This window comes from Mycteria americana, chromosome 1, assembly GCF_035582795.1.
Source record: "Mycteria americana isolate JAX WOST 10 ecotype Jacksonville Zoo and Gardens chromosome 1, USCA_MyAme_1.0, whole genome shotgun sequence".
Classification (NCBI taxonomy): Eukaryota; Metazoa; Chordata; class Aves; order Ciconiiformes; family Ciconiidae; genus Mycteria; species Mycteria americana.
In genome coordinates this window covers 7,236,392-7,254,384 of record NC_134365.1, presented here as the reverse complement: position 1 = coordinate 7,254,384, position 17,993 = coordinate 7,236,392, and the positions used below count along the sequence as shown (strand labels likewise).

General features: G+C 38.1%; 1 protein-coding gene across 6 annotated transcripts in view; it reads left to right on the top strand.

Moving 5' to 3' along the window:
- UPF2 (UPF2 regulator of nonsense mediated mRNA decay) overlaps positions 1–14,854 on the top strand; it is a 68,530-nt gene extending 53,676 nt beyond the window's left edge. For all 6 annotated transcript variants that reach the window (XM_075523069.1, XM_075522994.1, XM_075522911.1 and 3 more), the window contains 3 exons: positions 3,039–3,180; positions 6,904–7,024; positions 13,567–14,854. In XM_075523069.1, the coding sequence (XP_075379184.1) occupies positions 3,039–3,180; positions 6,904–7,024; positions 13,567–13,576 (273 nt within the window). In that variant the 3' untranslated portion in view covers positions 13,577–14,854. The remainder of the gene's footprint in view (positions 1–3,038; positions 3,181–6,903; positions 7,025–13,566) is intronic.
- Positions 14,855–17,993: the final 3,139 nt, after the last annotated feature.

Genomic DNA, 17,993 nt, shown 5'->3' with positions numbered 1-17,993 from the left:
CTCATCTGCACAGTCACTGGAATGATAAGCATCACCACCTCACTATGACATCAACCTAATGCTTGCTATGTTAGCAATTGGTTTAGTCTCTGTCGTCTTTGTCAACTGTGCTGCTGAAACTAGAAATCTTCACTGTAAGAAAGTACTTGCTGATGAAAATGGAACGTGCTGTGCTTCCTTCCGGAGGTTAATATTCGGTAGTTGGGGTCCAGGCACTAAATAGGCAGTTCACATGCCAGTGGTCAGCCAGATTTTAGTGGAGCATTGACAACTAGTTTTTTGAAGCAACACAAGAACAACTGACTGCTATTTACCAGCAGTGTACAACCTGAATTAATAGTCATTGCAGGCTGATAGTAACAAGGACACCGTATTTTATCCCTTTTTGTCACACTGATTTACAAAAACAGGCAGTAGCAAGGATATTGGGTAGACCAGTGTCTTGCAATAGATGGCTGGGTTTTCTCACCTGTCAGCTGCAGCAAAGTTGTATGACAAAAATTGGAAAACTAGTAGCAGTAGAACTGAACATGGTTATTGGAAATTAGACTATGGCATCATGATTTATCCACAAGCCATGAGAGAGCAAGGGGAAATAAATATTGCCATCATAAAGGATCAGAGCTGAGGCCTATCTAATACCATTTGATGTTTTTGAAACTGTCCAAGAAGCTTTATGCCAGGTAGGTGTGAACGAAGGTGAGATTTAGACAGTAAAAAGAATGTCACCTAGTGTCAAGAAATGTGGTTAATACCTAAGACAGAAGATTTCCTTTCTTTTGAAAGATTTTTAGCAAGGTTCCGTATGGTAATATCCATGGAATGGTCAAGTCTGTTCTTGAATGTGAAGTTCTTTATCTCAGTGATGTTTTTATGAAATCGGTAATCTAGTCTTCTGAGTGATCACTTTTGAGCTTTCTTCAGTTTGCCATCTTCTAAGTGAAGTCCTTATGTTCTGTCCCCATCTCACAGATTTTTCTAAGAGGTTTTTGATATACCTCTTCACTATTTGCAAATCAGAAATGTTTCGTTTGCTCAGTAATCATGATATCCTTTAGTAATTGTCATCAGTGACTTGATTTCAGATGGCAACTGACTGATTGCCTTGGGGTAGTGACTCAGTGATTTTTTTGTTAATTACCAGTCTGTTTTTTATATCTGTTTCTTTCATTTGCACCCTTCTATATTTCAGTTTTCTTCTTTCTACTTAAAGCACCCTGTCTGAAAACACTTACCGATCCCATTAAGCTGATAAATCCATAGAACAGATAAAATATAAAGGACATACTAAGATGGATGAGGAGCTTAATGGAGAAGCTACAGAATGATTTTATCATGAAATGCTGCTAATGGATTAGTTATTTGTGTACTTCGCGTAAAGCTCATTTGACAATATCTGGGAACGTGCATAGTCTGCTCAGCAATAAGTAACTAAAGCCTACTTTTTTGTTGACATTTCAAGAACATTCATTTTTATTCTTCCCTGCACACCTTAGTAACAACCTTGTACTTATGTTCAATATAATATGCTATTACCCTCCCCCCCAAAAAATTCTTTTGCCTGATTTCTCATCTAAATAAATCTTCTAGTTGATAGGGTTTCACTGTACCCAGGCTTTTCTCGAGTCTTTGCAAGAGTCTGTCTTAACTGTTTCAAACACAGTTTATTTTCAAATGCTGCATCTGAGTACTTGGTGTCTTCTCACACTCACCATTCATCTGCTGCTAGTGGGGCACTACTATCTCATGGATATCTTGAGATTTCTTAGTAATTATGGCATTAAATACTAACCATACGCAGTGAGGATTTTGCTTTAACTGTATACCTTCTCAACAGAGGTTTTGATAATGTATTTTTCTGTCTGCAGCTTTTGACAGTGTAGCAGAAAAGAACACTTAGAAATTTGCTCTGCTTCTATTTCTGTGGCAGTAGATCTCAGATGACAAGAACAAGCAGCAGGATTCGGAGTAGTTTGTGGAATATTGAGAATGATTATCCTTAAATGCATTACCCTACTTATAGCACGGAAATACTTATTTCTAATGGATGTGGAGTTGAAGGAGGAAGTTAAATTTTTCTAAACATATTCACAAACTTTAGCATTAAGGGGTTTCTGAAAACTGTTGTTTTAGTTGCAGATAAGATTAAGAATCACTTCTCTGTTTTGGAACAATTGTAAAAAAAATTTCTGTGGGAATAAAAACTTGGATTTTTTCAGTCTGGGGAAAAAGAAAGCAGCTTTCCGATGCCTCTCTGAAAATCTCAGCTGTATTTTTCAGAGAGAGGGTGCTTCTATAGGAGTAGTACCAAGCTTACCTTTAATGTAGCTTGTGGCAAATCAGATAATGTGTTGAATGTGTAGTGTGGATGTTTGGGTGTGGGGCAGGAGGAAAAGATTAAATTTGACACCATGGTTGTCTCCAGGCTAACAAGAAGCACTGTGGAGCTAGAATCATTTGTAAAAGGAAAAGTACCAGCCAAGGAATGCCGGGGGATATCTGAAATACTTGGAACATTTCTCCTCTGTTATCACAAGGGATAATAGTAGAAATTCTGCTCAGGGGCTTCATCTCTTTGGAAGGTAGAAACCTTTGGAGGGAGATGCAGCTTTCTGAGCCAGCTATGGTGCTTTTATCTCAAGGCCAGTGTGATTCACTGTGAGGGTATCAGCTTGTATGAAAATAAGAAATAAAGCATATAGCTGTGTGTTCTTGGTGAACGTTAATTTTGTTTCCATAAATACTGTGTGTAATAGTCTTTTGCCTTAGCAGTACGTCAACCTTTTTTATATGTTCTCTGTGTCTTTAGGAGGTCTGAATATCTTGTATTTTCTCATGCTTCCTTACGTGAAAGAGTTTAAAATAAAAACCAACCAAACAAACAAAACCAACAAACAACACACTTTCCAGTAGAAATGTCTGTAGAAGGTATCTCATCACAATAACCTAGAAATAAACATAACCCCTCTGTTTTTTGGATTGTTTTGTGGTTGTTTTTTTTCTGTGATGGGCACTTAAAAACTTATTTTCATTTGCAGTTTAAGATCCTAAATGTACCAATGTCTTCCCAACTTGCTGCAAACCATTGGAACCAACAGCAAGCTGAACAGGAGGAGAGAATGAGGATGAAAAAGCTCACCTTGGATATCAATGAACGGCAAGAACAAGAGGACTACCAGGGTAAGAAAATCACCAAGTATTTAATTTTTATTTTCAGAGGAACTTTCGTGGGTCTACAGAAAATATTATTTGTGATAATTAGCAGTTCAAGTTCTGAACATTGATTTGCAATACTTCATGGAAAACTTTAGTTTCAGTCATTCATTATTTACTCCCTGGTCTCTGTGCTTGAAGAAATTTTTATAGCTCTTCCATGAAAGGGAGTTTTCAAGTGGGCCTCAAATCTCAGCATTTGCATTTATTTTGGGAAAGGGAGAGAACTGAGATTGTTTCCTTAAAAATAATATAACACAAAATTAATCTGATGTTTGTGGCATTATTCTCCGTTACTGCAAGACAATTGAGTTGGATACAAGAGGAGTTAATTCTGTGCAACTTAAACTCTGCTTTATAGATTATTAATAGGTATTTTAGATATTAATAGTATTTAGAATCTTCATCTGTTGTGCTAAGACTTCCAAATACTAAGAGGTAGCCTTCACCTGAGAAATAAAAACTGTCACCTCAGCTTCGTATTGCTAAAGGTTCTAGGAGTGCTACAGATCTGGAGCATAAGAATATACTAAGAGAATGAAGGTTTCATACAAATTATATGATCTCATTTGTTTTTTAAAGGTATGTAAGTCAGGCATTTTGGAACCTGGACAGATTGAAGCAAACAGTTAATACAACAGATCATATAGCCCCTAAACTGGTGCACTTGATGTGTGTGTTTGGGTAGTTTGTTTTGGTTTTTTTCAGACTCAACTTTCCTTGGCTTACTCAGATAGTAAACAAAGCCAGACAAATAATACTGATAGTATTCAGTTCTTATGTTAGTATTTCCATTTAATATCTCCAAAGTTCTTGCTCTACTTTTTTGTAAAGATGTTGCAGTCTGGTGGTAATCGCAGTGTAAGTAGTTAATCAGCAGGAAATATCATTTAAGGTATTTAGTGAATTAAGGTATTTAGTGAAAGGTCATTATTCATCAAGAAATGGGAAATGTAAATTAAAGCAGCTTTAACTCCAAAGCACTATGGAATCTAACACTCCTTTCAGAACTTTGATAGTACAAGAACTAAACCTGTAATCGTAAAAAGGAGTATTTTTCCAAAGTGAGTGCCTACAGAGCTCTGAAATGGTAACACAATATATTCTGAGTATTAAACATCGTAATCAGCTTAAAAACTTCTTTTCTGAGACACTGCCCTCTTATAAAGCCCACTTGTGAAAAAGGAAGAGAAACAGTAGACTCTAGAATTAGACATTTAAGTGCTTTTCTTGGACGTTTTTGTGGGTTTTTCCTCATTAATGATATTTCTGATATTTTTACTGGTCAGGGCATTTGGGTTTTTATGCCTTGTCATATGACTTTGTTGGTATCTTTAAAATCAGTTGTTTAATCTAAGATTTTATTGTGAGCAACTGTGCTTCTTATCCAAAAAAGGATCACATTGATTTTGTCCAAGAGAAATTAATCTGACAACTGATACCAATTGATAACCAGTAATAGGCAATTTTTTTAACTTTCTCATAGATTTTCTGGGTGCTGTGTATAAAGCATTAATATAGGAGGAAAATCAACACAGAAGAAATAGGTTCCCTAATTGACATCCATTTTTAAAACAGCTGTTGATTCTTTTTTATTAACCTGGGTAATATACACCATAAAAACAAACTAAAAAGGACCTTTTAATCAGGTTAAATTAAACAGGCCAAATTACATTCCTCTTTGGAACTATTTTTTATTTAGATTTTGTGCAGTTGATTGTTACTTTTGAAGTTGGCTTGCCTGTAACAGGTTGGTACATATACATTGAAAGAAAGAGTTGCTTTTAAATTTCTGTTTCAAGCTTTGAGGTTACCAATGGAGGAAGAAGTCTCAAAATTTCTGGAAGAATGCCTTAGGGGTGTCCTAACATTTGCATGTACATTTAGGTTTTTTCATCTGCACAGGGTAGCTAACAGATGAAAATTCACCAATGTACTTCAAAGTAGTATCAGATAATTATTTAATACTTCAGCAATGTTTATTAGTATTACAAACATTTTTAATTTAAAGAAATAGTAAGACCTGGGTGACTTGCTAATTTAGACTAGTATTTTTCTGTGTAGATTAATGTTTTTCTTCACTAAAACCAAAGAAGGGTGATCTCTGCTAGCTAATACATTGTACTCCTTTGCCATTTTTTCCTTCTGTTATCTTCTCAATTACTCAACTTCTCAGTAACTGACTTCTCACAAATCCCGATACTTTTTCACCTACAGTGTGGAAAACAGAAGAGGCGGGCATGCACAAACTTGCTCGTTCATTGCTTGCTTCTAGCACCTGGCTGGCAATGTACCATAACCTCTTCTTATTTTCTTCCTGGGTCTCGTCACTGCCAACAGAGATCTCTCCTGGCATACAGGATTGTTTTGAAGGATGTTATTTCATGATGTTTACAAAAATGGACTGTCAGTGTTGAATGGCTTTCTTTGCCTTTTCCAGGTGTTGATAGGGGAATATACAGAGCGTGAATACATGGTTTATTAACTGTTGACATGAATATTGTATATTAAATAATTGATAGTTTCCCAAAGACTGGGTGGATAACTTACTGAAAGCTTCACGTGCATTTTGTAAATGGCGAGAGAATCTCCTTAGAGTCTCCGGCTTTGCCCTGTGCAAGTCATTGTGAGAGCAGTGTTTGTTTCTAGCAGGTGAGGGGTATGTGTCTCCAATGAGATTACCAGAGATTAGAGAACCAGACAGAGCAGACTTTCAAACATAATCTGTTTAACAGCTTATTCCACTTTTCCCCTTCATTTATTCCGTCTGTTTTCTGAGCAGTGTAGCTTCTTGCACAGGTGGACTGTCAGAAATAAGTTCCATTAGATGCACTAACATACAGGCAGAGGTTATGTGGGGGTTCCTATGATGTATTCGTAATTATACTGAGTACTTAATAACCATTAACTTAGCCTGGTAAAGAGCCATTTTTATCATTTAAAAAAATGAAACGAAATTTTAGAAACGAAGTTTTACCAAATGCCAAAACACAATACTTACCTAGCTTAAACTGCCCCAAAGATGGATGTCCAGGGCTAAACTGGGTAGTGTAGGCTTCTTTCTGCATCCACCTATTTCTTCTCACTGATCATAAAGTGAGCAACTCCATCCATGAGACAGCTGGTGGAATGTAGGTCAGCTGAGTCACCCTCTTCAGGTGCTTGTCTTCTCTGTAAAAGGATCCTATTATGGCTAGCTTGGACTTAAATACCTGACTTCTCAATGCCTCATTTTAGGACAGGTTTCTTGCGGAGTCCTTAATTGGCAGCAATGTTGTCCAGTTGTTACTATTTCAGGGTAGTTTAATGGTGTGGCTTCTCATACTGCTGTGAAGCTTTGTCCCCGATCATTGATAAAGTGGTGGCTGGTATGTTTAGAAAGAAAAGGTCACAGCCCCTTTCTTAAGCACCTGTGATGAAAACCATTGCTGGCAGTTCCTTCTGTAAGAACATCTGGAAATGCAAGTTCATATTATGGGGTAGCTTGGATTTGTCAAAGCTGTCTATGCAATTTAGTAACTTTTTTAAAATTAGCTGTTGCGGAATAACTTGAGGAGTGTTAACCCTAATGTATAGCAAAGTGTAAAGATGTCTTTTTTACCACATGGCAGTGAAATGTGCTTGTGTAAGTTCCTCTTTAAAAAGATGCATAAAAAAATGTATTTAACTTTCTTCTGTATGCAATTACAGAAATGTTGCAGTCTCTGGCACAGCGTCCAGCTCCAGCAAATACTAATCGTGAACGGCGGCCTCGTTACCAGCATCCGAAGGGAGCACCTAATGCAGATCTAATCTTTAAAACCGGTGGGAGGTAGGACAATCTTCCTTTAAATGTAGTAATTCTGGTTCTAGGCAAGTAATTACCTTCATAATTGAAATGGATAATGATCTGTGTAGTGCAAGTGCATCTGTTAGTAGCTTCCATTCTAAAGCATTGTGTTAAAATACCAAGCAGTGTTTTGTGCTTCTAACACAGTGTCTATAGATATGTCCTTGACAGAAGTTTGGAAGCAAGAGGATTATTTTTCTGTTGAGAATGGCTGGTAGAATCTGAGCCTCTTTTTATAGGAGAAAAGATGCAAGTCTGCTTTCTCAGTGAGAGGGGAGAGAGGATATTTTTGAGTATCTAGAGAAATTCCCATTGTGCTTTTTCAGTTTGGTGAATTTGAAAGCTATACCTCTGGATTTGAAGCCCTGAATGGAAAGTAAATACAGTAAAGGTGGGGAGGGGGGAGGAGAACTTTTGATTTATGGTGTGCAAGAACATACCAAAACCAGTATTAACGTGAAAAGAGTCATTCCAGATTGCCTAATAGTGATTCTACAGCTCTAATATATCTCACTGTGTCTTTTCTCACTTGCGAAGTAAACTTGCGAATAAACTGTTAAATTAACCCTGCAGCACAAATTTGAATAGACAGAGTTTCAGGTGGAACCCAGGCTGCTTTCGTGTTTCTCTTCTTTGCAAGTTAATTTTGGAGGTGGATAGATAGGAGTAGCAACTGGGAAGGGAGAGTTTACCTACTAATGGGTCTTTGTAAACTACAAATAAGTTAATGTACTAATCCTATGTTACAGTAACATTGCCAGCTTCTTTCTGGTACATTTTTATAGTAATTTTATAACTTCCTGATGATCACTCACTCCACTGAGACCCTATACAGATACTGCTTGAACAAAAACCCCCTCTTTTGAAAACAGACTGCAATTTAAAATAAATATTTTTTTAAAAATGAACTAGATAATTTGAGCAGTGCTGTCCATTTAGCTTTTTCGTATCACTGTGGCCTAATACTGTCATAGAAGTACAAACTATTCAGTTACACTGAATTGCCATGGTACTTGCAGGTGTTTCATAAATAACCATGCAGTCTTCTCTTCAGTCATCTTTCCCAAATGCCTTGCAACCTGTATAAGGAGCACATTGCAGTTATTCTTTAAATACGGCAGCCAGACCAGTAGATGTGATATTTGCAGATTTTTTTTTTAAATGCAGTTCTTTTGAAAGCTTTTTATTTTCAAATGTTTTTGGGAAAATATAATTTAGGACTTCACTGTAAACTAGGTCAGATGTTGTCCAGCAAACAGTTCAAGTGTAGTGTTTGCTTGTTCAAATAGCTGTGCTATGTGCTTGCAACTCTGATGTAGTTCTGTATTATGTAGTTTACTCTTTGTTCCTTTTAATCTGTAAGTTCCTTAGAGCAGGGACCAGGAAGTTTATTTTAAGCAGGCATATTTTATTTGTTGTATAGTGCAGTGCTCAGGCTTGCAGTCATGCATCAGTTGAGCCATCTTAGCCTGTAGCAAGGGGATGTTACTTTTCTTAACCCCAACTGAAAGATATTCAAGCAGAGATTTATTTATTGGAGACTGTGGGTCCACCAATGGCTTACCACTTGTGGTATAGATTGTCTGTCACCTACATTTTTAGAGCTTCTGATTTGTAGGATACATTGAAGATTGTCTTCTGACTTTGAAGGGTGAACTGCAGTCTCTCTGCCCAGACTACCCTCATGTTTTAGTTAAGAAGTTACCCTATGGACTCTGAGGACACTAGAGTACCTTCCTGTTTGCTCAGAGCAAAATAGGAACTGAGCTATTAATTTTAGTATCTGTTTGGAGAAGTTTTCGCTTTCCTACAGGATAGAACCAGTTTATATAATTACAGATGTTATCACTTACATGATGAGTGAGCTGCGTGGCGTTGTTTCCTCTTTGTATATGAAGAAGACAGATATGTTATTTTCTTGCAACAGTAACTCAGACCTACTGGAAGTAATAATGTATGTTACTTTCTTTAAGGTATGCAACTTTTTATTTTAAATTTCCTGAGGTTAGGGATAATCTGAGCAAGTCTCCTGGTTGATTCCACTATAGTGTATGGTCTGACAGGTTCTGGTAGCTAAGGTTGGGATGAGGGCTTTCTTGCATTTCAAGTAATGTTAAGAGTAGAGAAATTGGCTTGGTGTTTTTACCTTTACTTTTGTGTTGCTAAACATGTCCTAAGCACGGTGTTTCAAACACCTTTTAGAAAGTTAAATCCAAATCTACTTATTTTAATGGATGATTCAAAAATTAATGAAGGCAGCACTGGGTTCTTGCATATGTTTTTGGCCTTGAACAACTGGATCTAGCTTTGCAATTAGTCCTGCTGTCCCAGCAGGATTTGGACTAGATGACCTCCAGAGGGCCCTTGGAACCTAAATCTTTCTGTGATTATGCTTTGGTCTAGTGGGGTGGTAAACCAAACTAAAACAAAAACCACCCATAAATGTGTTGCCTCCTTTGCCTGTGATAAACCCACAGTAAATAGAAGAATGAATTGGTGGCTGTGGCTATACAGCATGCATTTTGTTAAACAAGAGAGAAATCTTTTGCACTGTTTACTTTATTTGTTATCTATTAATGTCCTTTTTTCTGTATTGAATTAAATGCAGTGAGATTGACAGGCTTTGTCAGATTAATTGCTATTTAGCATGTACAAAATGCTGGATCAAAGATAGGAGGTTACTGCTGTTTATTTGTAATTGCCTGTTTGTATAGCCTCAGGTTTTAAGACCTGCTAATCCTGCAAGGAGGAGATTCTTTTTGGGACTCATACCTTTAAGGCTGACTGGCCTTAAAGATAACTTACTGTGACTCTGTTAAAAGTAGGGTTCCTTGATTTGTTTCAGCAGAACTGGGAAGGCAACAATTTTCACTCTTGCCTCCTGTTCTGTAGCATTTGTGTATTAAAAGAGGACTTTAGCTATCAAGCTGTTAAACTGATACCTTCAGAAAACACAAAATTTACAAAACTAGGGGTTTTGATGATGGGATTATGATGAAAATATTCTTTTACAGTTCTGGAGAACTGCCTCTCACTTTAAAAAAGTTTTTCCTTTGTTTGAAGAGGATTGAGGCCCATTAAATGGCTTGCTTATAAAGTGAAATGTAAATAACCACCTTTTATGAAATCTGTTTAAAAACATTGATTACCAAGAAAGAAAAAAGAATTGCAGTGAGAAATTTGACTACAGAGATGCGAGCCTTACCAAGGAGTCTTTTAACTTGTTAAACCTCGCCTTATTAAAAGCAGTAACCTCAAAACTCACTGCTGTTTTGAAAGTACAGTAAAGAAAGAGGACCTGTCTGTGCCAAAAGGCCCATTGGGATGCAGACGTAAGGTGACAAACTGAACCACAATCAAGTTAATTGGTAACTTCAGGTCTCCAGCTCTGGTCTTGTTGAATCACACGCCTGCAAATTGGTGTAATTTTTTCAATGCATATTTATGTTCTTAAGAGAATTAAATGTGACTTTTTCTGGGTAGGGATGTGTTTTTCATGAACAGGGGATGATCGAAGATTTTAATACAACTGTCGACTCTCTAAAATGTTCTAAACAATTATTTGACTCTAGAAAGCATCCGACTCTTATTTCTGTAACCCATTTAATAAAGAAAAATGAAACGTAAAGGTAATAACAGGACGCTAGGATTTTATTAGCTAAGTAGTCTCATAATAAAGAGTTTCACTTATGCTGAAAAATCAGAGTATAGATAATAAGGAAAAATGTGAATTTAATGTGATTTCCTGTTTCAGCTACTGGACAAACACACTTCATACCTCACCCGCTATCTAGTTGATGTATTGACCAGTATTTTGAAGCTTTGAATTCACTTCGTATTGATGTATAGCAGAAGCCTTGGGCAGTCTAAATCCAGTTTCTCTGTTAGCCTCAATCTAGCTGATTGTCATTGGCTGTCGCTGTCTCAAACTAGACAAACTCTTGGGTGTTGGTGTGGCACTGTCTTGAACTGACAAATCTATCCCTTGGTGCATCACGCTGCTTTTGAAATCTTTAGTTGTCATTTTCAATGATCTCTTGTATTCTTTTCAAAAAAAAAAAAAAGGGTCATCACTTTAGCAGTAATATTTTGCTCTTGCTTCAGAGATTTTTATGATGAAATGGCTCCTATCTTCACATTCTAGATATCATAAATACTAAAAAATTCAGTGCTCTATTTAATTGTGTGCTAGCTCAGTTCACCTTATTCTTTGTGGTCTTTTTCACCAGTATTTTAGTCTTGACCTTTTCATGTTGTCATTCTTGATCCTGTACTACATCCTTTTCCCTAATATGTACACATGCCGGTGTAGCTTTCCATGAAAGCCATTCAAACTCAGCAGAGAAATTCCAACCTGCCTTTTCAGCTGTTTTATGGGAGGAAAGCCCAGGGTAGGAACTTGAAGGAGGGATTTCCAAATCCTGCAGCTTTTTTTGGTGGACTGCACTGGAATTGAACAGAAAAGAGTAAGACAAGCGAGGTCCTCAGGCTTTTGTCTTGGCAACACAGTGCTTGTTGGGCTCTGCAAATGTAGGTGTGAGCCTAACCCATATAGCAAAGGTGAAGAGAGACCTGATCACAATTATAGTTTAGAGGGAAACGAAGGCAAGATTTTATTTATTAGCATACTCATTTATAAAGACTCTTTGTTTAAAAAAGTTGTTTCAATATATAATAATAAACCAACCAGAAAACCCTGCAGCTTTGTGGCCTTCTGGAAAGTAACTACCAATCCTCATAATACCTTCCTGATAATAGCCCACTTTGCATACTCTGACTTCGGTTTGATTTTGTCAGAGTATTTTATTTTTGCTGAACAAATGAGAATATAAAATAACTTGCACATCTTAAGATTCTCTTACTTAAGTGAGCCTAGGTTTTGTGGATTATTGGAGTCTGTGATGTTTACAGTGTGGAAATTGGCAATTCAGATTTGTTAGGAAATGATCACATTATTGTGTGTGGTATATTTTAAAGATCTCACATTAAGAAATACTAGGAATTTTTTGTTATTTTGTGATGTCTACAATGTGCAGAAAGGACTTGATTTCATGTATTCTGCTGGGCACATTTCAGTTGAAGCTTTAATGTTGTCTTGCTGCCTTAAATTCTCCCTACTTCAATGTGCAATGGATTTGTGATTATTTCCTGGCCTATACTATGATAGAATGTTTCTGTGCATTTTTACACATTCCAGTTTTCTACTCCGGCCATAGTTAGGTAAAAGTGTATCTGTATGTTTCTCTATCACATGGAGTAGGTAGGCAGTATTAATACTTATGCAGTGCTGTTGAAAAGATGACTATAAGATTTTTTTATACAAATTAATAACTGTGGTGGTAGCAGGGAAGGGAGGTGGGGGAGTAGGTTGCAAAAAATTGATTCGCTTCACGCATACAGTTCAAGATGTCTTTAATTACAGCTACGTGCAAAGTTTGACCTTGCCAAATATAGGTTTGGATCAAGTTTACTAATTTGGAGAGGAATGTTGTGCGAAATATGTGTTTTTCAAAAAACTGCTAGTAAGATTTTTATCAGCAGCGTCTCCCCCTAATCAATTGAAACACGCTTACTCTGCCTTACCTGCCGCCAACGTGCCATGGCAGCTGCTGTTTTGGATAAGAGTCATTTTTACGAAGTTAGATACATGCAGCTAGTCCTAGCCTTTCTCCTTCCCTCCCCACCAACGGTAGAATTAGGTTTATGCACTAATGTAAAGAAACATGAACTGTTTTGTTTACATGGTAAAAGACTTGGGGGTGTAGCCCTGAAGCTTTCTTGTAATTGTAAATGTCTAATTTTTACTTTGTACTACTAGATTTTAACTCGCAGTCTAGAAATCAACTGAAAACCAGCCCAGATAAAGTAACTGACAGTTGTGCTGGAGTCAGTCATACTAGGTTAGCATTACTGCTTGATTACTCTGGTCTTGTTGAATCACATGCCTGCAAATTGTGTAATTTTTCCAATGCATATTTACATTCTTAAGAGAATTAAATGTGACTTTTTCTTGGTAGGGACATGTTTTTCATGAACGGGATGATCGAAGATTTTAATACAACTGTCGACTCTCTAAAAATGTTCTAAACAATTATTTGACTCTAGAAAGGCCCCTCTAACATTTCTGCAGTACTTCTAAACGTTAAGAAACTGCACTAAAAGATGAAAACTATTTAAAATAACTTGTATTTCAACAAATTCACAGATCAGCTGTGCACTTCAGTAGTTTAGCATCTCATCTGGGAGGATAAGGATAAAGCAGCTGTCTTGCTGAACAGTTTTAGACTGATCTGCTGAAATTACGTAGGGGACTTTTTTCTGATATAAGTTATCTACCTTCTTTTGTCTGATGTGGCCTTTTGAAAAATTTGTGTAGATAATGGAAATAAGTAATTTTAATATGTAGAGGCTAAAAGAATATAAAAATCACTAGCAGTTGATTCCACTGGTTGCTCCACCCATACAGTATTGGAGATCTCATATGAAACTATTTAAACTATTTATTGTTTCCTTTCTTTTCTTAGGAGACGTTGATCCAGCAGCAAGTGTCATTTCATTAGGTCCTGTATCTCTGATGTTGTGGATAGTGGAGTCCTCCGGCGATTAAATGCGAGCAGTGGACACATCTCAGCATGTCAGTCTAGAGCGTTCAGAATCGAAACCTGGGACAGGCTGGGGCCGTGGGGCAGAAACAACAGCCTCCCCTCTTCCCCCCCAACCCCACACAGGACAAGTGGAAGCTTCCAGTCATGGCCTACCAAAAAAAAAAAAAAAAAAGCTTTTTGTTATGGGAACCGCCTTGAAGGGTTATTTTTCTTATGCGAGCAGAAGTAAATGAATGAGATGGTTAACTTGACCAGTGAGCAGCTCGGTAAAAACAAAGATCAACCTGAAATTCAGATGGATTACACTGGAATGGAAAAGGTCTTTGACAGCTCAGTATGTGGGAGAACAAAGTTCTAAACTTGACGCAAGTTACGTTACCTCCAATTCGAGCACTTTGTGTTGGAAGGATATTCTTTGGGGGCTGCAAATCTACCGTAGAAAAACATAGAGCAAACGGTGAAATCTAAAAGAAAACCCTGACAAGTAGGATAACTTCTTATCAAACACTCCTCAGCGAGAAAGTTTTTGATTAAGGAATAACCTTTTGCTGCCAGATGAGCAAGGAGGAGGGGGTGGGGAGTGGGGAGGGGTGAAAAACTCAAGAGCCAAGGAGGTAAAATGTCTGTTAAGGTTTAAAATAGAATGTGAAGTCGATTAACACAGGGTGTTGACTCATACTGCTTGGAACAGCCTGACACCAGCCTAAGGACAGGGATATAGTTGAGCCCATTGTATGTATCATTGAAAACCAAAATGTGCCAGTCAGCATAACAGGAGGATGTCAAGGAGTGGATCCAGATACTTTGTTGATCTTCATGGGTTGATAAGCCTCTGTGTCTATTAAAACAAAAAAAAAAAGTTAAAAAAAAAAAAAAAGATTTAAGTCTGGAAAAAAAGTAGAATTTTTATTTTTTTCTAAGTAGAAAGGAGGTTTCTTGGTCTGTTTCTGACAATCTGTTATTTATTAGCATAGTTTTTTGTTTGCTTTCAGGTAGAGGTAGTTAATTGAGTTAAGGAGCTCATCTGTATGTTACTAATTCTTTTTTTAGCTCTTTTAAAATCCTTTTTACCACTGTTTTTGGTTTCTGCATGTAGGAAGAGAGACTTGTAAAATTGTAACATTTCATACAGAAATGCCGCCCGATCTTCACCAGCTTCAGAAATCTGACCTTTGCCAATGCTGCAATAAAGTGTTGTAATTTAGAATTGGTGTCTGTTTCTTTACATTGACTTTGTTCTTCTGAAATGATGTTTTGAAGAGTTTGTGGTATATCACAGGGCTGTAGCTCAGACAGTGCTTCATGCGAGCAACGTAAAAACAGATGGCATTTTACCAATGTAGGAGGATTCCTGCCCCAAGAAACATACTTGAATCACACTTAGTAAATGCAAGGTTTTCTTACTGTTTAGCAAGCAGTTGTGAAACCGAGGTCGTCATTTCACATAACGTAAGCTGTCATATGCATTTAATTTAACCTGAGTTAAATTAAGCTGGTTTTGGCTAGATTAATAGTCATTAAGTTCCCTCTCGTGGCTCGTTGCATTGGCATCTCAATTTGTGTGCTAACACATGGAAGGGTGAAACGCTGTGGTGGACCATACGTGGACCAATGCCAGAGAGGAGCGGAACTCCTCTTGGTGATAATTTGCTTGAAAACATAAGTGAAATTGTGGCCGAATAACATTTCTGTTGGTGTCACCAGGCAGTCCTGAAATAGAGAGCAGCCTTCTACTTTGGCTAGTTATGCAGTTAGCTCAGGCAGTTACAGTGAATTTTAAAATGCGTGCATGCAAGATGCTTTGGAGAGAAGTCGTCAAGGTTTTTACAATACACCTGCTTAAGGTTACATTCTTTAATCACAGAATCGAGCACTGAGAGTGGAAAAATGGCAAGTGCAGCTTTAGGTCTGCTCCTTTCATTCACATGCTGTAACAGCAGCCGGGGACTGAAGTGCTGGAATCATTAGAGCACGTTTTCCCTGAGGTCGTCGCTGGTCAGGGTGGTGGTAGACAACTTCCAGTTTGCAGAGCGTGGCTTGAAGTTTTTATAACATCACATGTAGATGTGTTTTTCTAGATTTCTGCCAGACTTGGATCTCATTTTGAAGGAGGCAAGTATCCTGAATGTGTGCAGTCACCCAAAACTCTGCCTTTTCAAAACTGTCTCTGGGTAGAGCGGTCTCTGTGCTCAGAGAAGGTACGTTCCGTGCCATGGCTGTGGGATGCACGTGCGCCATAAGGAGCAGTACCTTGTAGGAAGACCAGGTCTTCGTTTCAAGTTGTGTGTGATTCTTTTCATACCAATTTTTTTCCACATAAAATCTATGGGTATGTTTATTAATCCTGTTTGTAACTCTGAGCTCCTCCAGGAATGTTGTCTACAGTAATATGACCATATCTATTAGTCAAATCTAATTTCTGCTTCCCTGATGAAAAATGCCTACTGATTCTTAATGGCAAATTAAGCATCTAATTGTGGTTCATACTAAAGTCATCTTCCTTTTTGCAACATGCTGTTTAGTTTCAAAGGCATTTAATTTATCCCAATTGAATAACTGCATAAAAATAAAACATGAATTTGCATTACCTCTGGTTTGTATGTGTCAATCTAACATCTTGGCTGGAATTTGGATCAATAGAAATATCTTTAGCAAATTATTTGCTGAAAACAGTTTGGGGTCAGCTGGAGCTTTCCCTGCCTTCAGGCTGAAATCAAAAACCGATTCAGTGAAACCTTTTGAAGTTTAATTTTAAAATAAACTCTTCCAAAGTTCTGCTGAATAAAAATCTCATGTCAAAAATCATTGTGAGTGAAACAGTCAGGGTCAAACACAGGGGGGAAAAAAAAATGCTCTGATCCTATTTATTCTTTGCTTTTCCATTTGCTAGCCCCACAACCTGGTGGTGCTTGCAGAGCAGTTTTGCTACCTGATTCACATACAATTTGTTGCTGTAGGGATTGCATGGCTTCCTTTAATTTTGTGTCATTAGAAGGGTTTGTCTTCCTTTTAAAGAATATTTAATTAAATGGTCAGGTGTGCAGCCTGCTTTTGATACAGGAACAGGGGGATAACCTGTATTTTGATCAGTGCTTGTCTGTTACCTATGAATATTGCTGCTTTATCCAGATTACAGGATGTTTATTTTAATTAAGTTATGTCTAATATCATTGCTCTCTCTTCCTACAGTACAGTAACCCACAGGCGTGACAGGTCACCTGGGAAATCATGCCAAATTCAAGCTGTGGCATCATTTGGTGGGAGAGAGGATGTTCCTCCAGGAGCGTTTCTCAAGGGATGCTAGTCAAAGGAGCTCTTGCAAAGAGTATTTCTAAAGCAGCATTCCTGAACATGCATGAGTTAAATCCGGAAAAATGTACGTAGATGAAGGAGAAATTGTTTCACGTCCTTGATTGCGTAAAAAATTTCTGTTATCTTCTGTTATCTTTGTTCTCTGGAAAGAATTTGGACACAAGTCAGGCCCGGGTATTTGAAGTTGCGTCTTCACTGATGTGAGGCTTGTTGAGCTGGCTGGCTGACAACCAGAAAAATGTGTTGCATGATTGTACTCAACAATTTTTTTGCGTCAGTTTTCAATGGTAATTTCTCTTCCCACATCTCTCAAGCCCCTAAAACTCAAGGCAGGGACTGGGGGAGTGAAGTCCCTTCCATTGTAGAAGATCAGGTTCGTGACCACTTGAGGAACCTGGACATACATAAGTCTATGGGACCTGATGAGATGCACCCTAGGGCATCAGAGGGCTGGGACACCTCTCCTGGGAAGAAAGGCTGAGAGAGTTGGGATGGTTCAGCCTGTAGAAGAGAAGGCTCCAGGGAGACCTTACTGAGACATTTCAATACTTAAAGGGGACTTATAAGAAAGACGGAGAGAGGCTTGTTACCAGAGCCTGTAGTGACAGGACAAGGGGCAACTGTTTTAAACTGAAAGAGGGTAGGGTTAGATTGGACGCAAGAGAAATTTTTCACAATGAGGGTGGTGAGACACTGGCACAGGTTGCCCAGAGAAGTTGTGGATGCCCCACCATTGGAAGTGTTCAAGACCAGGTTGGCCGGGGCTCTGATCAACCTGATCTAGTGAAAGGTGTCCCGCCTGTGGCAGGGGGGTTGGACTAGATGATCTTTAACGTCCTTTCCAACCCAAACCAGCCTGTGATTCTGTGATTTGTGGTGCATCACTGAAAAGCCTGTTTGAGCTGAGGCACTGTGTTAGTCCTTGCTCCAGGATGGGGCCAAGGTGGCTGGGAAGCTCTGAAATCAGAAAGTGCCGGGTTCACCTGGCAATGTCAACATTCACAGGCAACACTGTGAACTCCAGCTGGTGGTGT